The 24,407-nt window shown below is 38.8% G+C and overlaps 1 protein-coding gene across 2 annotated transcripts in view; it reads right to left on the reverse strand.

Moving 5' to 3' along the window:
- LOC131693507 (homeobox protein araucan) overlaps positions 1 to 24,407 on the reverse strand; it is a 225,744-nt gene that overhangs the window by 32,693 nt on the left and 168,644 nt on the right. For both annotated transcript variants that reach the window (XM_058981374.1, XM_058981375.1), the window contains one exon: positions 20,569 to 20,687. In XM_058981374.1, coding sequence (XP_058837357.1) covers positions 20,569 to 20,687 — 119 coding nt within the window. The remainder of the gene's footprint in view (positions 1 to 20,568; positions 20,688 to 24,407) is intronic.

Below are 24,407 nucleotides of genomic sequence, written 5' to 3' on the forward strand. Positions count from 1 at the left end.
ATGACGTGTGTCATATTTTTAGGTAAATACTTTTATTTCACCCACTGTGGTCTACTTGACAATTATTTGGATACAACATAACCTAACTCTGTCGTTATTGTCTATTTTTGTTGTCTATTCTTTGTGTTATAGTTGTCGTAATTATTTAAATTGTAAGATCTAAAAGTAACAAAAAATTGAAATGGCTATAAGACGATATGCACATGTTTTCAATCGTCTCAAAGAATCTGAAATAATGGAAGAAATTCGAACAAATTCAACAGCAGACGATTCCGAAACTGATTTGCAAAGCGAGGAAGAAGATGTGAATGATACTGCTTCCGACGATTAATCTGATGCAGACTCGGAAGAAAAATCTGAATATCTACTCCGGTTATACATCAGAAGAAATTAATAGCAACCCAGAAACATTTATTGGTCGTGTTCAAACGAAATATAGCAGCTTGCAATATATTGTTGCAAGTGACAGTTTTAGAGTGACGAATCGAAATACGACTACACGATCAGACACCGCGTATATGTGATAAAAGCATCGAAAAGTTCAAATCGCAGCAATTGTACGATTCGAAAGATGCACGGAGAAAGTCCTTTCCAAATGGTATTCAATATTCAATCTGAAACGCGACTAAAATGTTGCAGCTGGTTGAATTTTAAAAGTTGCACGTGTGAACACGACCATACGTTCATATCCTGGAACACGCAGGAAAGTATCGCCTCCAAAAATTTCACTAGTATAGGAGTGTTCCTCGTACCTTACCGATTAGTTAAATAAATAATATAATTTTTCTATGGAAAGTTTTTCTTAAAAAAATCAAGTTTTGAGGTCTAAAAATTTTGATAAAAAATCCTTAACTACCCAGTAATCCAACCAATGGTACAGCTTTTTTCGACATGCCGAACATCTCATCCAACCCTGATGATCAGCGTTTGCAAAAGGAAGAAAAGTAAAAGCTAAGCGAATTTGTGCCATTTAAATAAGTTTAACCCTAGAACGTTGCACTGGGGTATAAATTCAGCATTCTTTGGAGCCATGTGAAGACGAGAATTCGGCATTTACCGACCTGGAACTCTAATAATAATTCAATTTAGGAGTTCCTAGTAAGAGTAGGAAAAGGTGGTATAGCCAGATTGCTATAGCCTTCGTGAAAGCAGGTGTTCAAATACTGGTTGTTTTACTACGTAAGTAACAATTAGTATTATATAATCGTTTTTGATCATTTATTCAATTATTTTAATTCAATTTTATAGTAGAAAAAAATCGTTCTTATTTTTGCTGATTTTTATCGTTTTATTGTGTATAGTTTTTCAAAATAATGGCTTGCAAGTATAATTTGCACACAGTAACTGCTGTAACAGTAACGTTGCGTGTTACTAATGTATTATTGGTCAGAAATATTTTTTTCATTTCGATTTACACTTCATTTTGTGGTATTTAACCCGATTTTTAAACAATCACTCTTCCAAATTATTACACTTTTTAAAAATATCGAAACTCAATTTTATGCCGTTTCTAGACCATTCTTTCAACTTTTAGAATGATTTGATTTTTTTCAAATCGGTTGAAAATTCGCAAAGTTATAGCAATTTTTGTGAAAAAAGTCAAAACAGCGATTTATGTATCATTGATTCAATAAATTCCGTACTTTCACTTACATAAATGTTCACGCAATTAAAAAACGAAGGAAATGATGTATTATACATTTCTTTTATTTGCATTTTTACGTGCGAAAACTGCTATCAAACGCGTGGGGTACGTTTGTACCCCAGTGCAATGTTCTAGGGTGTAAACGTTCTAGGGTTAAGTATTTAATAACCCAATCCTATCTCAATATTACACTCCCAATTGAAGGTTTGTAGAAATTTCAGATCTTCAATATTCAACTTCGCTTAAACTCACCTGCTAAAATTTGTGTAATTCTTTTTATCATTTTTAATCAGGAGGTTCTGAGCGTAGTGACAGGGCACCAGATCAGACCATAACGGATTAAAGAAGTTTGACTCTTAAATTTATTCGTCAATTTTTTCGGGTTAGAAATACTGCTTCAGGAGAATCTCCAACCCTATAAGCGGGAGTGGGAATCGATCCCAGGTGCGCTGCGTTCAAGGCAATCGATTTACCAATTACGATGTTCCCCCCCCCCCCTTTCGTTATGCTTCCTTATAAATGAGAAGAGTTGCATCTAGAGAATTGACGGATTTCGATAGTAACGTTCGTAAGTTTCATTACTTCATTACTAAGCCATGCGTCTTGATAAGTATTTCCTTGTAAAGTTTTTGGATAGGGGTTTCGCACCTTTTACAAATATAGTTTAGAACGTTTCATGATTTTCTGGATGAAGCAAAAATTTACCTTGAATTTACTAGCGACATTCTGGATTAATATACCATTGGTGCTTTCATTCCTTGAATTTTTAAATGTGCACTGGTTGTTGGTTACAAAAATCACATTCAAACTAATTATTTAAACGATAGATCGTAGTATTGTCTGTGTGTGGGAGCATATTATTTGAACTTTTAGCCTCAACCGCCCTTCTGTTTGGAAATTTAATTTTCATGACTATTTGGTCGGTCACCTAATATCATCAGAATGCATTATGCAATAAATTTTAAGTTTCTTCCTAAGCACAATTCTGCCGACGGGCCTGGAATACTCGCATATCATATGTTTCATGTTATCACGACATTCAATTGGCAATGCAATGTACAGTTTTTTTTAATCCACATATAAAGATAAGTCGTAAAAACCTCTTTCACGGGAGAAGCCCTGTTTAACTTGAATGTAAATATCAGTACAGTCGAAACACACAGCTTGAACCCATAACTTCGACCCAACGAACGCATTCGATTGATACGTTGGTGACAGGTGATTATAATTTTCTTAAATCATTCCATATTTGAGTATCAAATCAAATTTGACACAAGATCTTGAAACCCTTCAGTTCCGGCTATCATCCAGCTGACCGTCCTCCTAACTAACCTCCGGTAACGTTAAGTTTGTGATCGATTTCACACCCTAGGTGTGCTGAATAAATGCTTGAACCTGTGTCCGCCATTAATCATGTCGCTTAATGTGATTCATGTTTCGTAGTGCAACTCAATGCAGTTCTTTTTTAAACCATAGTGGCCGCATCTGTTTATTCAAAATTTCGACAACCTGACATACAAGCCGTAAATTGAATTTGCAAAGTTCCTAAGCACGAACTGCCGCAAACATTCGTTATCGAACAATTAAATAATTATCGAAATTACTAATTAACGACGCCAATAATAATACTGGTTGATAATAACTGTCACCAAGTTACGAGCGGCATCGGTGCCTACTAGATGGGAAAGACGGGGTACTGGGTTAGCGCAGCAGGTAATTTGTGTTCAAGAGATAGTGCACTTTTTCCATTCGTATATACTCAAGGCTGCAATTTGCCCGGTAGGTGCAGGCTTAGAAAGCCTGAGCGTAAAAAATACCGGGTAATAAAAACACATATCACGCGTACACACCATTAACATGCATGTACATATAGTTATTATAATCGCAAATGAATGTCATTTTGTGTCCATTGAGACGATCGGGCGCGTTATGCTGCCCAGTTTACTTCGATGATTAGCCAGGGGTCATCAAATGCGCGTAAAACACTCAACCCACTGTAGAAATATAAGGAAAATTTTTAACTAACAATTATATATCCAATTTATCTCTAAACATGTTCCTTCAGAAAAATTCTATGATTGATGGAGCTTTAAATTGACATATCCTTTTTTGTGTACTTTACAAAGTTTCCTAACTTAGTATTATCCAATCATTTATTTCTGCTTTATTTGACCAAGTCCATCGTTTGACAACTGCATAACAGCCAGAGAGTGAAACCGATTTTACCCCCATCGGGTAGTACTAACCAGGCTAAAACAGCAGGGAATTTTCATCTGGGTTGCGGTTCGATATCATCATCATCGTCCCATCTCACCACCGTTGGGCCGTGTACACATGTCCATCGAAGGACATCAGCTGCTGCGGACTGACAGCCATAAATCATTATAATTAATGCGAAATGAATACTATTATGGCAGAAAAATAGCCTACTGAAGTGAATTATTTTCACACCAAATGTCGGATATTTGAGATGGAATAATTGGTCAAAGCAGGCAGAGGTAAACAGAGATATATATTCTAGCGTCAGCTCAATTCACCTTCACACAAACTATAAAGTTTTAAAGTAGCTCACGACAACCGTACCGTAAAATAGATGCAAATCACACCAAACTACTTCCAGAGAATCTGTACAGCAAATCAAAAACAAGCACGCCTAGCAAAACTTTGCACAACAGTTGTCAAAGTTCGCCTTTAATACAAACAGTATACCATGCTCGTTCCTTTGCTTAATGCTATTGATTATTATTCAAGTTATTCAAGCAAACAGACAACAGCTGAAAGAACGAGACAGCCTGCTAGCAGAGGAAACAAGAATTTCATCTAAAAGTTTCTTGCTGAACCTATTTTCCCGACAGACTGAACTAAAATCCCTCCCAGCGAAGCTCAGATCTGTACCCCGAGCAGTGCCGACCACCAAATGGCTGTTCTCTCAGACAACATCAATTCCACGTGCGAGAGGTTGTACAGCGCGGGGGGGGGGTCAGAAGAGGGAGAGAAACATTTTAAAACAAGGACGGAACGAGCGTGAAACTAAATTCATTTTCCGGTGGAGTAAAAGTTTTCCTTTCGCACAGGAAAAGTCACTGCTTGTCTTCACCGAATGCTCCTCCGGCAGCATCAGCTTTCCTTAATAAATTCCGTCTTCGCTTTACTTCCGACGCTCAAAACCTGAAGCCAGCCGGGACATACTCACGGGCCATAAAAATGAATGTGAAACAATAGATTTAATAGTGGTTCTACAGCTACTACTACAAGAAAAACTTTCTCCATCGTCCTTGGTGAGTAACGCGACGACGCCGACTAGAGCGACGACGAGAACGACGACGACGGAAAGCTTTTGACATTTTCTATAAATTTCAATTAAGCTCAACACATGTATCATCCCTGCATGATTGTATAGCTTCTCCATCCCGTTCTTCCCGACGGAACACAGCGCTGAGTGTGGCTGGAGTTCGCACGCGCGCACTTTAAATTCCAACATGGCTCGTATCACACATCGGTTCTCGTGTTAAACAACTCCACCAGGGCCAGTAAAAAATCAGCATGCCATCACAGCAAACTGTTCAGTGATCATCATTGGCACGGCATACCGCGACGGACGACGGATGGGATTTTATTTTCGAGTAATCGGGAAATGCGATTCGCCTGCTGCGTCCCCATCCGCCGTTAGCTTAGGTCGGTTTAATTTTAGATAAAACTATGTCATGCATTTTTTCACCCATCTCCGTCGATGCAATAAAAGCGACAAATTGAGGAAAACCGGAGGGGCAATTGAGCGAAAAATTAGCACTGACATGTTGGCGGTGTGGAGAACTGACCGAGAAAATCTCATCGAATTTCGATCGAGTGGTCCGTTGTTTTGGTTACACTTCTAAACAAGCAAAAAAATCATCCCCTGCTGCCCGTGGGGAGGTATGTAGGTATGTTGATAATACATTTACAGTCTAGTCACAAACAACGCTGCGGATGTTGACGCGGTCGGTGAGCAGTGAAAAGTCAACGGTTGCTTGTTTGGCAAAGCTGATAATCACATTATTGGCAGCTGTTCGGGCAGGGTTGAACAGTGGTATTTAGGTACGGTGAACATTCATGATCCTCTTGTGAGGTACTGATTTTATGTAATTGTTTTCTAAAATTAAACTGAACCTTGAGTTTGTAGGATGTCAACGAGAATGAAGCTTTCTTTTTCGCGTAATTTTCTTCGGGTTTTTTTGGCTAGCAGAGAGTAAACTACATTTGACACTTAGATTATCGAACGGGAGATTGTCGAACTTAGTAGGCTTCCTAGACGTAAGACTACAATGTAAATTGTCGTATCTTCTACAAATTATGTGTAATAATTCAACAAGTGAATTAAGCACAGACAAATAGACATGACACGGTATGTTATGTCGTTTTTCATTGAAAAACACCGGGGCAGTGGATTGCACTGGTTTTGCACTTTCTAGCAGAAATGGGAATGAAACACGTCTAGTGGCCTGCTGTTCTGCTAGAAAATGCAACACCAGTGCAATCCACCACCCCGGGGTTTTTTAATGAAAAATCACATTAGTGTGCAGGATGAACCAATAAATGCAGATAGATGAACAAAACTTTGTAAAAAGTCGTCTTGAATTGATGATAATCGTTTATCAATTTTAAATTGATTAAAGATGTTCCTTCTATTCCGTTGCTAAATGCAAATTTACAGTCGAAAATAAATGGTCGTTTGGTAGCATTTCCTTCTTTTTCTAAATGTAAACTAAGACCAATTTTCTCCTTTTAAAAGTTAGTTGAGCATAAAGTAATGTTTGTTTCAAAACAAAATTGCAAAAATTCGCAATTTTGCTTTGAAACAAACACTATAGTTAATTAACTAAAACTTTGTGTGATAATTAATAGTGCGTTTCTGCATTTGACAATCTTACGAATTGCTATGAAACATCTTTGTGGAACATGTCAAGCTTAAAAAGCTTAGAGAAAAGGTTATAAGGAAACAAACAATTTTCGAGGCCGCTCCCTCTGTACCTAAAAGACAATGCAAAGTTTGTGTTTTCGTCAAAGTATGATGTACGAGCCGATTGCAACCAAAACGCGACTCGGCTGGATTATTCACGGAGTTTCGTTCATCGAAGGAGCTTTTGTGTGAAATAGCCATAAAACTCAGACACGTTCTTGTAGCAATCCAAGTTTACAGAAGGGAGAGAAATATCTTTACTGCATGACAGACCATGCTATGAAAATTCGACTGCCTAGCAGCACATCTTTTGTTTTAAGGCAGTTTCACTGCCTGTAGAGGTCAGGACGAAGAAACAGACGGAGTTAGGCCAAGAATTGCGAGCGAAGGTAGAATATTTTTTTCCTTTTTATTTCGACTAATAAATAATCACATTCTCTTTTTTACTTTTTAACGATATTCAATTAGCTAGAGATTACTTGGTAGGAAAAGTTATGAAAATTTAGAAACATAGTGCTCAAGTGAGAGCAAGGATGAGAAATATACAGATCGGAAAATTAGAAGTGGCAGGGTCATTAGAAACAGGTTTAAAATCATGCAGGCTATTTTTTTGTCTTCTGTTGGCATAAGCTTAGTAGGCATAACTACGAATCACTCAAGTCTACCAACATGCCTCCTAGTAGAGAAAGACTTGTCCCTCTTTGCCGTGAAAACCGAACTAAATTTTCATAACTTTCCCAGCTCAGTAATCTCTAGCTAATTGAATGTCGTTAAAAAGTAAAGAAGATAGATTACTTCCGATAGAAGGTATGTCAGAAAGCTGTCGGACAAAGAGTTGCAAGCCTCACAAGAACGAGTATCTTCTGTTGTTGCCAATATTAAACCTAAATAAAATCCGGAGGGTAAGAATCGTGGGCGACACTGTTTCAAAAACCGATGGCGTATCGCTTAACTCTCTGACGCCTTCAGTATACATGCTTTCCAGTTCAGAGAATTCTTTGCAAATGGTCCAAAAATATCAGAACTATCAGAGTGTCTTTCGTTCAGAGAGCCAAGGACCGGGAGAGACTGCATACGTATAAAGTGCAGAAGCCTCAAAATCGTGACGAACGAAAAAATACGGTGGGAAAGTTACGGGCTCGGTAACTGTACATCCAGATTTGACTTACGTCAAGGCGGACTTCTGGCAGCTTCCGGAACTGCTATTGTTCACCGCCCAGCACAAGTTTGATATTCCGGAGGAAGTAAGGCAGCAGAAACATTAAAAGTTTGCCAATAAATGCATGATTTGGCAAGCGATCTGCCCTTTGTGACTACCGGTACTATAAACGGGCAGATCTACCTCAAGGAGTGCCTACAGAAGCGTCTGCTTTCTCTGTTGATGCAACACGAGAGCCCTAAGATTTTGTGGCAAAATTTAGCTTCGCGCCACTATTAAAATTTTGTTCTGGAATGGTACAAACCCAACGGGACCACTATCGACATGGACATGGACCCCCCACCCCCAACACCGGAACTAAGATCCATCGAATAATACTGGGCAATTATGTAGTATCCCAGGGAGGTTAGATCTGAGAAAGACATGAAGAAAAAGTGGGTTTCCGTACAGAAGAAGCTGCAACCAGATGTTTTACAGAAACTAATGAGTGGAATTAAGCGTAAGGTACGAGTGTACGGTTGTGGTATTGTAGTTGAATGAAATAAATATGCCGACAGCTTACTAATGGGTTATGTTTCATTGTCTGAAAGTTTGAAAAGGATCGGTCAACTAGGTAATTTTCTACAGCGTTTTTTCCGTACTGCAATTTGATGTGGGACATTCTTTAGGACTGATTTCTGTGATAATTTTGACAACGGGTTAGGTTTTCAAAATAGTTTCTACAAAATGCGGCTCCATTTTAATGACGGTCAATTTGGTTTAGTAGACAGTCAGAAGCTAAGTAGATTGGTACTAGTGTGAATCGAAGCGTCGTCAGATAACGAGAAAAAAACCGGCAACAAACACTGCTATACACATATAGAAAAAATAGTGTAAATTTACGTCTTCTGACCCTGACATATACGAGCGTCAAAAATGACTGACCTTTAAGTTTGATTTTAATTTTACATGTCGTTGAATTTCGTAAATCACGCAATTTTACTCCACATATAGCGTTTGTTCTGAATGGCAGCAAGTGTAATTGTATGTCACTGCGCATGTAATGTATAGGTTTCATGTAAAATTAAACGGAGCGCTGTTCATTCTTAGGCACAAATCTCCGACTATGTACGGGGAACGTGCCATTTGAGCCAATATATTCTGATTCCTATATTTCGTCATTTCGTGAATTACGGTTTGTTAAATTCTGTCATGCTTGCAATTACGTCAACGATAAAACTCATATTTTTTTGGTGTGTAGGCTACCTAAACGCTCCACCAGAACGCAGGAAATATCCCGACCGACTAACCCCGAACAACATATTTGCAATCCTAGAACCCAAAATGAAAGAAAAAAGACCAACTCGCCTAGTTCAGAAGTGGGAGCAAATCGTATCAGTGTTTTCGAGCAATATAGTTTTATCTGTCCCATTTTACGTTGCTAACAATGATGTTTATCTCGTTTACACTCTCTGCTTATTCTTTACTAGCGTCGTTTTTTTCTTCTCCCGCTTCGCCCAAGTTTGGATAAATATGTGTTTTCCACGCGCTGCTGTGCAGACATCCCTTTTCCAATGGGATGCACACACGACACCGTCGTCGTCGTTGTCGACGCCGTCGTCGTTCGAAACTGTTTACCGACCAACAGGCCTCGAAAGCTCACTGTCCCAACATATTGTCGTGTTCCGGCCAGGCGGGGGACAGCCTGCTGGCCGGTTGAAGGAGTGACTGACAAGGTAGACTCTCTCTCTCTGCCAAATTGGTCACCCGGGACCGAACGGAAGTGTACGAGTGTACGAGTGAATGGGACGGCGACATCCTAGAATTTGTTATAAAATGGTCATGCGCATTTATGGAGCTATTGTGATTCGGAATTGCGAGCAGGCCATCGAGTCAAGCGACAAATCTTCTACTCTTGCTCTTCGCCGATCGGAACAAACAGCCGGGTGATGATTCCACAGGGTAAGGGCCTAGAAGGGAGTTGGTAAAGTGTACTACAAAACCGAAAAGCATATCGTAAGACGTGATAAAACATGGAAAATTTAAATTTTTCCTTTTTCTGAATTTTCACCCGCTTTCGTATTACCATCGAGTTTCCCATTCTCACTCTCGGTCCTCGTTGTGTGACGTTGGAATTTCCACTACTGCAGACAGCTAGCTTGAACCACTCGGTTAACACGTGAGAGTGTGTGCCGGTTTTGCATGTCCCCTGCTCACATTGCTATTGCTTCCACATGGGGGGAATGATACATCTACTGTACACAACACATTAAAGCACTGCACATGAAACATTTTCATCAGCGCAATTTTATCTCATGGCCTATACTGTTCTTCTCTCGTCTGCTCCATGGCCTGCTATGCTATGCAACTGCCTGCGGCCGTCCGTTCTGTCGTTTCGTTTCGTCTGGTATCACTTTAAATTTATTCAATTTATGCATGTGAAACAAAATGGCGGCGCCTAATCGATTAAATTTAATGATAATACAGAATAACATTATGCTCACTTACGCTGGGAGGAAAATGATAAATGCGTGCTTGTCTCGGAATTTGGCGAGAAGAAAAGAGGAAGGATAAAATCCAATAACACACTCGCGAAGACGGTCCTAGTTTTGGCCAGTGTCGCCATCGATATCGTTATCGGTATCGATGGCGCGCCGAACAGGCCGTTCCGTCGTATGCCCATCAGGAATAAATTATTGGCGCTGGGAAGGGAAGAGTAATAATATTCGAATGCAGCTCGAGGAGGAAGAAAACGGAACTCTGGCAAAACGAAAACTTATCGAATAATCGTAAATACGACGTGCTCATGCAATGTCACAGTTGATTTTCCGGTACTTCTTTCATTGAACTGGGTAAAGAACGAAGCAAAAAAAACTTGTTCTCCTGTGTGGGGTGGAAATGTAATCGCACCAGATTAATCTATGAACACGGCCCCAGGCTTGACAGAAGCAAAACGAAAAGTTTTTTTTACATAAATTTGTTTTTACCTGGCAGAGTTAAGCACAAATCAAAAATCAATTAATCTTGTTTAAGAGCTGCGTTTTTGCGCGTTTCAAGGAAGTCAAAGTTTTGCACGTTTTCGGCGGGCGGTGTCTTGCTCCTTCTCACTAAGGATTAAGAAAATCAAGAGGCAAATTGACGGTTGCAATGCAAACTAATAAATTTAAATTAATGGTGGCGCTAAATGGCAATGATCTAACGTTTGGATCATTACCGTTTTTCGTAGGTGTTTGAGAAGACTTTACGATGTAGTTGCAAAATATCTACAGATTATCAGACGTTAGATACGGAATTTGATTCAGGCTGACAGCAGTTACGGAACGATAGCTATTCAAATACTATATTAAAAAAAACACACACACAAAGAGAGAATTTCATCCGTGCTAGTTAGTGTGTTTCTTCCTCTGCCTCCCTTATCAGTGCATAGGGAAGTGGAGACTGTTAGGAATAATGGCCCTTTTGAAACACCCTCTTCCCCAAGAAACACGCACCCGAGAGGCCATTTGCATTGATTGGTCGTTATTTCCACTCGTTTGACCCTCACTCGGCGAGCGTTTCACGATCTTAGGCAGGCACAGGTAAATCCGAACTTTCCACCGGGAAAATCATATGGAAAATCGGATTTACGTCCCTTGATTTATTGAACTGCTAGTGCTAAAATATTCATATCGTGTACCTAACAATGAACCACTGTTTTTCCGCCAATAAAACTTTACTGCTACATGATTTGTGGCGGCAATTCTCGCCGCCATCGCACTGTTCCGAAAACAGAAGCGACACTGTAATTGATAGTAACGCATCACGAGCCGTTGCATGTCAACTGGATAGAATGAATGCGTGGAAAAAAGACTACGTTGACACAACAACGGCACCTGGCATTGCTCGGACTAGTTAGAACTGAACGCAGTAGGCGGTGGTGCCATAGATTTATGATAGTTTTGGTTTTATGATTTAAACTGGTTCACCCGAATCGGTACAGGGGGTCACATTTATACCGTCAAGTGTTGACAGCTGTAAACTCCACTACATTGAGTGATTCTTCCGTGGAAAGAGCCCACCAACGAAGCGATACACGCGCGATCATCACACACAGGGCTTAATCCGCGTATCACACGAATCACAAAAGTCATATCTGTCGCTAACTCGACTAATTAGTACAATGGAGTAGGGCAAATGGCACTCGGAAACTTACTGTCACGTTCGCACATTCCCGCTTCAGACTACGATAACAATACTGGTATTGTTTACGAACGACGAGTTATATTACAGTTATTAAAGCTTCTCGAACAGTGTGTGGTGAAAAGGTGTGATGCGATGTAGTGTTAAAACAATTGGCAGGAAAAAGCACCTGAATTACAATTGACAGACTGAGATCCCAGGGTTGAACTCATCCAAATCTTTGTTCTTCTTGTAAAAAAAACTATGGATCCAAAATCTACAAAACGCCAGGAATTCTGCAAAATGTTGCCTAAATGTATTTAGACTGATTTCAGTTGGACTACAGCACTGCCATCTGATTGTTCTTCTGTCTCGATGTAATAGTCGAACAGATAGACTCACATATGCTCACGCTCAGAACCAACCGAGAACATGCACTGACTATGCGTTTTGTCGATGGAGAGCAAAGCGCAGATCATCATCATATAATTAAACACTAAAAGTGCATATAATTAGTTCTATTGCCATTCTGCTCTGCCGTCACTGGGCTCGATGTTCACTCGGCGAGCCGCATTTTATATACATAATTTCGCTGATTATGGCTCCCAGTCTTTACTCTCAAATACCCAGTACATGCTGTCTGCCAATTCACGAGGATGAGGACAACGACGGCGACGACGACGCACCGAGCCGAGGCACAGTAAACGGAATGTTTGTATTTATATGCTAATAATCAAAACATGAGATATTCATGTTCACGCAGTGCAATTTATAATAATGTTTAATTATATGTTCTGTTTTAATTTTCTTTTCTATTTTTTTTTTGCTTCCACATCACATCACTTCACTTTGTTTGATTTTTTTACAAATTTTCAGTGTACCCAACGCATAGTAGACTGCGTCAATCTGTTTCGAATAAGCCCAGGCCAGTACTCAGGGGTTACGTCACATTAGGGCTATACACTCAGTATGGTTCAGTATCGGGTAAAACCTTAGAGAGACACTGATGGGACAGAAAAACTTCCTCACAATTAATTAACGCATCAGAACATGTTCATCAAATGGCCTGCGTTAAGCCAAACCGAACTGAGCGCCATAATTTTTTTCTTGTATTTTTCGTGCCAAAATTCATTTTGCGCTGACTTAGCATTCACATAAAAGTTAAAGAACACTTACTTGCTTTCGTTAGTTATTTGAGTTCCCAAAAAATAATAGATATTGAAGTTCCTAGTGTTACATTGGATGCTACAGCGATTCTAAAGCATGCACTTCAAAATGGCTCTTGGTTCTCTTTGGCTTAACACAGGCCAAATGCTTGAAATACAATACACACCGGCTCAAATGTCTACTTGTATTACACTGCATCTGCATCTTGGCACCAGAAACTGCTCACTTGTTAGTGGCCTTTTTGTCAGACATTTTAACAAAGCAGCACTCGAGCCTAATGAAATGTAAGCAGGTGTGAAATTTTTGCTGCACTCTTTCTCACTCTGTCTTGGTGGTCGGAACACAAGGGAGGAGCGATATTTTTGCAGTTTAAGCTAAAAAACATTTCACTTTCAAAGCTATTTATTTATTATTCATTTCAAGACAAAGTGGCTAAGTCGAAGCGCATGCCAATTAATCGAACCATGCATGCTACTTTATGCAGAGGGTGTGCTGGCGGTGGTGAAGTGGTCTTATCTTTTTCCCTGCGATGAGCATAGTAGGCTTCGTTTGCTTTCTCATTAAATCCCGCTCGACTAGCTAATTAATGTGCGATAATTTATATCGCACAGCATTTACAGCTGGTAAATGTTTTAACGATTCATTAAACTTTTATTTTCGTGCCTGATAGTTTAAACTGTTTGATCCGCACGGGCCTGATGGTGTGGGTGTGCTTTTGTTGCAAAATTCCTATTGTGTTTTTTAGAGTACGCAACTGACACGGCGTTAGGGTATTGCTTTGTAGGATCAGCTCCAGTCTTCGAATTTCCCAATACAATATATCTTACTTTGTGTTGCCATGAAACTGCAACTTGTTGAAAGCGCCAGGGTTACACACAAGGTTCACCTCAGCGCTGCGGCGGAGAATGCGTTGAAAAACATGCGAATTGCGTGCGTGGTGGGCCAAATTTGACAGCCCTGCTGCTAATGGCGGAGATGCGGTATGCAGTAGTGCCAGCAGCCATCAAACTGCCCATTCGTCCAGACAAGCGTGAAATTGTGATACCTGCGAATTAAGCCAGCCATGAAACTGGTTGTGTGAACGATTGTTCGCATGTTTTGACGGGGAAAATGGTTTGAAGGCGATGGCTCAATGCGCTAATGGGAAACTGATAGAAACGTCAATGTCAATTGTTTTATATTTTTTTCAGAAAGTAAACAACGATTGGTATACTAATAAAGGGAGGATTCGCGCAATTGTGTGTTGATATAATATACTTTTCAGGAGTTATAAAGGTTTGGGTACCTTCGAATACTTGTATATTTCCACCGTTCCTTCAATCTTCAAATTTTATGATGAAGAAACAAATGTAATAACATTTTATTTCATGAAAATAACTGAAATAAAACAGTTATCATTTTTTTCGAAGAAATTTCCGGACTTTTTCGTTGAACGGCAACATCATCCGGCGCACACTCTTTAGTTACGGTATTGGCTAACTGATTTCGCCAATTCTTCGTCTGACCAATGTCGCTTCTTTCATCTTAAATTTTCGATTCATATTGCCGGGGGACGGAGCGGTGGACACTGTATGTTGCTTGAGCCATCGATTGGGTTGCATTCTTTCTCGATAGTATTTATAGCCTTCTCAGGGATGAATTTGCCGCACAGCACAGCGGTTAGCATTCAGTTTTTTCGTCAAATCATAATCCAATATGTTCGGATCAGCATTGACTTTTAGAATGACCTTGAATGGCAGTTGACGATAAATGGTGGCTATCCGACGCTTGGTTTACACTTTAACTCTGATCAGTGCAAACTGAACGATAGAAACAGTTACTATCATTATGTTCCTTTGCTTTAATGTGGTAATCTGTCGAGATGAGTTAATTGCAGAAGAAAGAAGTGCTACAGCCAAATATGAAAGCTATTCATTTCCGGCCTTTTCGCATAATACCGAAAATTCGTGATATGAAATATTTGCTGATGGTAAAAATGAAGGGTGGTATTACGGAAAACGCCTTTATAGAGTTCTACCAAGCCAGTCATTTTTCGTAACCACTTGCAACAAGTTATTGTGGGTGACAACGCTCTAGTGAAGATCCTAATATACGAGCGACCGAAAACGAAAGTCGCAAAAACAGAACATGCTTCGTATAATCCGTTTAAAATATATTAGAATATAAAAATCGGAAATAAACTTCAAGCGTAAAAACCGGACAGTGATCCTTAAGTATAAGAATCGCTTAAAACATGTTCAACCGCAAAACTCGTCAAGGATTAACCCTCAGTATAAAAATCGGTTAAAAATAAACAAATCGTTCGCAGGAGCATCCGTATATCGTGGTGTTCGAGATTAAAAGTCCGCTAACAGATACTACTTTTTAAGAATCGGATATATTTTTTTCTGGTTGTTTTATTCGACTCTTACAAAGAAAAGTCCCAATCAGGTTTTTATGCTTGCCATTTATATCCGGTTTTTATATTCGAATGTATTTGAAGCGGGTTTTACGAAGCTTGTTCAGTCATTGCGGCTACAAGATGTGATACTATTTACTTGCACCGTGATCATAATAAATAAAAGATTTAAGTCATATTTGGAAGAAATGAAATTCTTCACGAAAGATACATCTAGGAACAATTTCCCGGTATTTCGAATGGTGTTTTGGGGTAAAAATCCGGGTAGACCTTCCCGCTTCCTCCTACCTGTCACTGCACGTACAAAACATAATGCGATAGTATCATTACATACACTTCATCTTTGCACATCCACTACCATACCGGAATCACAAACAATGGCCATATTTGTGGGGGCTGTTCAGGTAATACTAATGATAAAAGCTGCGTCAAGTATCTCAAAATCAGCAATCAGCACCGTCATCGAGGAAGTTCGCACTCGTGACCCGTAAGGGGAAAAACAAGAACAAACAGATATTCACGAATATGAAGGCAGTAACCACGATGATGACACGGAAGCGTACGAGATATAAATAAACGACCGCAATGATGCTTTTGGCGAGGGAAAAATATTACCACCCGCAATCACTAGTCGCTCGCACAAGATCTGCCGGACAAGTTTCAAAATTTGACTTATAAATTTTATTAGTTACATCAGGAAAATATAAAAAAACCCTCGGTTCCTCTAGGCTAACGCAGTCAGTAGAAGTTTTATAGAAGACTGAGGAATTAAATTCTCTAAAAATGAGCATTTTATCGCTAGTAACTACCCCGTTTAACAAATCTCGGATGTCAGAACTGCGTGGTCTAACTCAAAAGTACTAGGCAAACAAAACATTCAAATTTGCAGATGACAATGTAGTCGAGATGACCGTTTTTGTTTTCCCGTTATTTTAATGCTAAGGAATTTCAATTGACACTCATTTTCATTGCAACCAGCTGTAGCATTTTAGTCACTTTCTATGGTTTCCATTTAATGTCCATGCGAGTTCAAAACCGTCGTAACGATTCAGCGAACGGACATCAATAGATAATAACGAAGAGCAACTAACATGGTGCAACTGGTTGAATCGAGAAGTCACTAAGGTGGGTTTATTGTTTCAATTTTATATTTTCAGTATGTGACAGTCTTACGTCCTATTTTTGTTCATAATGGAATAAAATGAAAGGGAAATGGCCAGAAATCACGGAGAAACGGGAGCAAAAATGATAAATCAATTCCAATCACCTTAAGAGCAACACTTTTATCTTTTATATACACACAACTCGAGTCCTTTCAAAATTGTGCAACGATCCTCTCCTTTTTGAAGAACCCTTACGTCTTTATTATCCGTAAGACAGATGCGTTAGGTGTAACAGCTTTAATCGAAACTGTTTCTCAAATTCTTTTAAAACAATCAAATGTAATCAATAATCAGTGTTCGTTCGATTTGTGAACGATTTCTGGGCAGTTTTTTTAATAGAATAAATTCTGAGCAGCTTTTTTAGAAGATTAAATCATTGAAATTTATATTTCAAATTCAACTTTAATAATTCGTCGATATACTATACCAGAACACATATTTTTAGGATTTTTAGTTTCTATATTGTCTTAGATTGGGAATTGTTTTCACTATGAACTTCTAGTAATTATCTAAAGTCATCGGAATTAATACATTTACGTAATAATTTTTTAAGCACCCCCTCGCCACCGAGTAAAATCCTGGTTGTAATTGAAGATCAGCATGATTCGAACGTATTTGCTTTTCCCATCAAGTTAATTAGGCGGCGAACAACAACTCGTAATCGTTAGAAGGTGATAACATTGCATTTGTCTGTGTTAACTTCCATCCCGTTGATTGCACACCACCTCGTAATCAGGTCGATATCAAATTGGAAAGCGTTGATGAATAACACGAATACTAATGGACCTAACTGATACCCTTGTGGCAGACCCGAAAATTTGTCGAAAGATGTGGATATCTACGCCAAATAAAAGCACTGCAACCTGTCAGGTAACTACAGATCCACTACGTCAGTCAGTCTGGCTGCCCGAAACGTTTTAATTTTGCTACAGCAAGAACATTCTTTCGAGTATTTTTGGGACAACATTAAAGAACGTGAAATACCGTCGTGAACACTACCGCTTCTGTGGATCGAAGTTATTGCAGCGATGTTGCAAGCATCCGGAAAAGACCTCCACTGAGAGATAGGTTGAAGTTGAAGGATACTGGAAACTAGAGGAGAGCCGCAAAATTTTTGATGAAAGACGGTGCTGCGCCTTTTGTAATATCGATGGTCGAAAGTTTATCATGTACGCCTTGCTGGCTGGAAACTAAACGACGTATGTTGAGATGGTAGCAGGCAAGTAGGGTTTTTGGGACAAAACATTCTAAAACCTCATCTTCTGATTATTTTTTTCTGAAACGAAAATATTTCCATCAAATACTATGATTATTTTCTTTACAACTAGGTATGAACTATAATTTTCCAAAAGGGAGATTTAATGTTATAGATGGCATTTCATGCATTTTCCTTCATTATTTTTCATAGTGTAAGCGATACAAACTTTAATCAAGGTGAGTGGGAGTAAAATATTGTCCGAGCGATGTGACATTTAGTATTTAAGCTCATTTTGATTTTTGGCGCAATGTGAAGCTTTAAGAACGAAAAAAAAAATTGAAAAATCAATGCCCGATCATACCGGATGCTTCCAACTAGCGAAGACAACGGTAAACTTAATAGTTTAAAAAAGCACACAAACATATCAACAAAAGACACAGTTTACGTATAAAATAATATTCAACTTCAACCGGAAAGTTTGAAGACTAAAACTCGTGCTCTGTACAACGCAAGGGAACCCACAAAACTGATTTATCACTCTGAAAGTCTATTCATGAGCACTTTTTCCAACCCCACAAATCGATTTTCATTCTTATTAACTTAACCCACTACGATTTGATTGACTCCCCGCAAACAACAGGAAACCAAGGAGCCAAGTTACCCTCCTTGCGGAACTATGAAAAAAGAACCAAGCAGAATAAACAAGCGAACATTTGCCAGCATATTCCACGTACTAAATCACGGAACGATGACTACGCTCCGCTCTTGGATATGTGTGGGAATCAAAGGCGGCCGAACATTGGAAGGAGCACCATCAATTTCGTTTCCAATCATCGTCGAAGGAGGCTGTGAATCTGGAAACTGATGCTATCGTTCCCTGTTCTTTTTTTCCACAACAGGTCCCGCGTGAGGCGGCCACGGAGGAAATGTGAAATTTATCAACTTTTATGTGGGTATTTTGCGTGCCAACAGCATAACGATTCGCATTCATTCATTTTTTTAACATTGAAGTAGCTTTCCGGCGTGTGCCGGATGCTCAATCCATCATCCTTCCGAGCATTGATAATTTGTCAGATTTTGCATTCTTTCCACCATGATTTCTCAAATATCGAATCCACCTGATTTCCATCCATCTATTCTTCTTTCTTGGTATGAAAAACGACTACTAGGTATATGGTGAAACTAGAGGGATACAGAAAAAAAACCCACCTAGTTGCACTTGACTGAAAATCTATTTTCCTGGAGCCAGTCAAAAACCGTACAATTTTCCTTTTTGGCGTGAGTTTATTTTCGACGTGAGCTGAAGCGTACGCGTGGTGCTATCTCCACGAACTCACACTTTCCGAGCATCTGGTTCAGTTTCAGCTGGAAAAGATGTTCTCGGTAAGGCTATATTGATAGAATCGATTCCTGTTTTTTTTTTATCGAATCGGAAGCTAGCTTAGTCCCCGAGAAGGACATTCTCTGGTATACTCAGGGGAATGGCACCGGTTGCTTCGATCACCGTCGCGTTTACCACACAAACTTTTTACCGCGTCGAAGAGGGAGTAAATGGTATGCGTTTGGGGTTGTCAAGGGTCGACAAATCAACCCACGTCGCGTAGGGTTGGAGTGAAAGTTTGTGAATTTTTCATAGGATCTTGAATCGTTTTCATTTTATTTATTTTTGTTTCCTTATTGAGAGACATTTTATTATGAGATGAAGCTATAAATGCGAGATAAAGGCTCGAAAATATACGAGTGGAATGAAGTAGGCTAGTCGAATGTGTTATCAACCGTCAAAATAACTAAATTACGATATGTATACCCGCATAGAAATGTAGAGAAATAAAATCATAATTTTCACTGTGACAGTACATTAAAAAAATCGTTGTTTTTCCTCAGAAACATAAACATTAGTATGAATTTGCTGTATCATTTTTCGCTGGATAGTAAAATTTATGACAAGCTTAAGTTTTATTGTAATTCTATTACAAGAAGTTTACCCCAAACAATGTTGAAACAATGGTAGTATTTGCGCTCATTATAAAATATCAAAATATAAAATATCAAAAACAACAGCTTTCAATGATACTGTGTCTTAACCGATAGGAAAAGTCATCCGAACAAAAAAGAACTGATCAAAGCAACCATTTACCTATACATCGTTTCAAGTAAACAAAGTGTATAAATATTAGCCCAGAACTGTTCTCCATTTCCACAGCTTACTATTCGGGATGGTTATTGGTCACAGAGAGGCGTCAATATCCAAAAAATTGCTATAGGTCATGCAAGAGCTATTTTCCCCTTCCTTCTAGATCATCTTCTCCCGAAAGAACATGCTTCCTACGTTGTTGTTGTTTCATGGGAAGCACTATAGTCCCGCAAAAATGTGAACGGAAGCGGTCCAACCACCACCACAACCGTTTTTTATGAATTATAGGCCACCGATTTTTCCTTCCTTGTAGGGCCACGCTTTCCAAATGGGAAAGCGACATCAACGTCCGATGTAGGATCGGCACTTTCGGGTTACTCACAATAAAACGCGATAAAAATACAAAAGCGAAGAGAGCAACGGTAATAGTAATAAAGAATAGGAAGGAAGTAACTACTTGGCAGTGTGTTTGGAGGCCAATTTTCCGAGGGTTATTCAATTGAAGAGACGGACTCGGATGTGGGTGTATTTCGGCGGCTCCGGAACGGCGTGACTTTCCGCAGTTTTAAGGTCGAGCCACATCCGGGCTGTACACGGTTGTATCGAATAAAAGGATGTGAATGTTGCTTACCCATAGGCGGCCAGTGTCGGATCGTACGGGTAGTATCCGGTCGTTGGCTGCAGACCCGCTGATGTCCACGCGCTCATATCACTAGTTGGTCCACTTTCTTTTAAAGCATACGGGTTGCTCTGCAAATATTGAATGAAAGAAAAGAAAAACCTATTTAATTGAAACTGAAACCACAGAAGGAAAAATTCTCATCTTGATAGCATTGATGTGTACCATTGTGTTTACGAATTACGCCGAACAAAACAAAACAATTAACACTTTTTATTTTTTATTGTTTTTCCTGTCATGATACAGCCTGCTTTGCCAATTGCCACTAGCCCGAGTTCGGCCCGTGGCATTGTGTCTGTCTTTCCCTCTATCTCTCACCCACTCGAGAAACCTGTCTGACCTGAGTGATTTTCTCGAGCCTGTGTCCGTCTATTGCATTGCAGTTCGCCGCGAGCAGTTGTTTTATCCACTCTTCTACTCATTTTCCCTCTCAATGCACTTGAGCAATATACACTTTTTATGATTAACAAATACTTTTGGTGTTTGCTTTTCCGACTGACGCCGCTCGCCCCCGCGGCGCATCACGCGTCAGAGCGCCATTGCTGTTGCTGAGCAGTTTAAATCTACTGCCACCGCTCTTGACGAACCATAGTACTACCCTCGCCGTTTGGCGATGTACCTACATACTTCACCTTCAGCTATCCAAACACCAAAGGGTTACCACGCAGGGTAGCGTTTGTGCGTGGTCTAGGAACAACACTTTGCAACATTGTAGATTCATTTTCATTCGAGCGAGGAAAATGGTTTGAGCGAGATAGCATAAAATTGTTAATTGATGAAACCTGTCCTAACCAAGCCCGGTAGCGGTTTGATGCGACCCTTCTTATGTTTCTGAACAGAGATCAGCTAAGAATCAGTCTACTGAAGCAAATGAGCGACTTGCAAATTTGCAGCAGCCGTCATCGAATGTGATTGTTTCGCGGAAGGGCTCACTGATAAAATAAATTCGCAAATAAAACAAAAATGATTATACAATGTAAAAAAATCATTCATCATTTTCTGCAACGAAGCATTTTCGTGCATTGTGAATAGTTGGTTTCGTTCATTTCACGCCCTAAAGACACACATTGGCGGGTCTTCGAAAAAAAGTCGGACAAAATCAAAAATGTTTCCCAATATGGCTGAAAATTACATGTTAAGGTAATTTTGGAGTGCTGAGCTCATTTTTAATGTTAAAAGTTTGTTTTTTAATTTTTGATTATAGAGGTTTTAACTTTACGGCCATTCGCCTCTTTTCGGGTTAGAGAAATCTCTTCTGGAAAAATCTCTAACCCCATGTGCGGGGTTGGGAATCGAACCCAGGTGAGCTGCGTACAAGGCAATCGATTTACCAACTACGCTATGCGCGTCCCCGCCAATGCCAAAAGTTATAAAATATGGGATAAATTTTCCCATACAGTGTTATCGAATCTTTAATACCATTTTCATGAAAATTTTTTGTACTGATTAACTATATCAATAACAACATAATACTTGGATAAAACTACTTTCAATCTCTACAAAAAGTGTTTGTTTACATTTTATTCAGTTGTTATGTTACCATAATTACCATATTCCTCCATATCAGCAAACATTTAAAAATATCGATTTTAAACCCCTCCGAGCAAAAAGGGGTAAAACGAGACCATTAAATTCGAAAGTAGAGATAATTTCCCATAGAATGTAAAATAAGTGATCGTTCCGAACTATTTCACCTGATTGTGCAGAATACATTTGAGAAAAAAGGTTTTGCTATCAACTCACTTAATATATATTTGTAATAATAAAACATAGTAAGAATCAAATTTGGCGAACTTGTTGAAATGATCAACAAAGTTCTTTAAATGCCCTTTAAAATGAAACGAGTTGTGCTCAAATCGGATTGAAATTGAAAGAGCAGCATATTTTTAAAGTGAAGATACATACTGTGATTTGGAAAATAAAATTTATTGGAATTGTCTGACACAGCGATATTTAAATTGCTATTATAAATCTAATTCTCCTTCATGGTGACAAAATTTTGAGAATGTGGCATTCAATGTCTTCGAAACCTAGGAAAAATAAAAAAAATATCAATATTTGAAATATGGGTTTTGTCTGGCCTCGGACCACTGTGAGACATGGCGACTTGATGTCTCACAGAAAATGTTCATAAATTTAAATATTGAGTGTACATTGCACGAGACAATTTTTCGGGAATAAAACGATTAGTTAATTTACTAAATGTTTGTGTTCGCACGATTTCATTTCATTCATAGAACAAAATGTTTGTGTATTGCACGAATATTCACTATTCAGTCACGAAAAATAGTTCCGTCTTCGAAGATCAATTTCGTGAAATATGTGAATTTACGAATATTTTCGTTTATCAAGTCGCCTTGTTTTAGGATGTGAAATGAACAAACCCAACTATTTACAATACAGAAAAATGCCCGTATCCGCCGATGAACATATTCGTAGCTGATTTACGAATAAATTCGTTAAATGATATGAGTTTCATGTTACGAAAGATGCTTGTAAATATTAGAAAAACTTTCGCATATTTCATTAAACAATTTATTTGATTAGTAAAACAGATTTGTAATAAGCCTACGAAAGTCGTGTCGTGGTTTTGACGAAAAAAATCATAATAAAAATAAAAACATTTCCATAGAACTACGAAGATTCATCATATGTACAAAAAAGCGTATATTTTACGAAAATTTTCCATACGGCACCTATTCGTAGTACATTCACGAAAATAGTATCTCAGTGTTGGAACGAGCTGAGGAAGGTGGTGTGACCTTTTCAAAATCTTGATAAGTTTCACTGGAAGATTCATCTTATATATGTTGTTCGAGTAATCTTGGATTAAATCAATAATAATCAATATTTGTTATTCGTCCAGGTTTTTTAAGCGGCTGAAGTTCAATCTGTAAACAAACAGATTTAATGCAAAACACATTTTGAAATGGCTCAGTTGGAATCACCAGAGTTTTCTGAGGAGGTATTAGGCGTTAAAAAATCTTGCTGCATGCTGTGCTAAGTCAAAACAAGATTTTTAATAGAAATTTTACCGTTGCTAAAAGATTATGAAAACAGCATTTGTTTTATTTCCAAGGTTCACGTTAATTACCTAATGATGATTGTTATGTATATCCGAGGAATAGTTGTTTGTAGAACCAAAAACTTTGAAAGGGGTTTACATTACAACATAAATTTTAGGGGCGGATATAGCGTAGTTGGAAAATCGATTGCCTCGTCCCCAGCTCACCTGGTTTCGATTCTCAACCCCGTACAAAGGGTTGGAGCTTTTTTTGTGTAACTGGATAGCGCATATCGAAGAGATTGTAAGTGTGAATCCTGCTACTGGGTGATTTTTCCGGCTCTCCATTTCTCCGTTTGACCTTTCATTTATAATTAGATTTGTTCTAGTTCTAGATAATCTGAATAAAACGAGCATTGTTGACTTAATAACAATAAATACATAGATAAATCATTGATATTGTGTTCTACTTTTATGCATGTTCTTATTTCCTATGGCTTGCGAACTTAGTTCATAGTTCTAGTAGAAAGTTTACGTTTATTGTGTTCAGAGTTAAAAATAATCGAAGCTATTTTTTGACGGCTGAAAATGAACCTGTTGCGACTCGTGATGAATATAAAAAATATTCATTCAAGAATCCGTGTTATTCATTCAATTGAATATCGTGCACTAATATTCATCTCACTAAATGTGTGGGTAAATGTTATCAAAAGTTCGTAAAGCATATTAAACCATAATTATAATCACTCTTTTGTGTCAGGGCCTACTTTGATGTGTTTGATTCGTT

This window comes from Topomyia yanbarensis, chromosome 3, assembly GCF_030247195.1.
Source record: "Topomyia yanbarensis strain Yona2022 chromosome 3, ASM3024719v1, whole genome shotgun sequence".
Taxonomy (NCBI): Eukaryota; Metazoa; Arthropoda; class Insecta; order Diptera; family Culicidae; genus Topomyia; species Topomyia yanbarensis.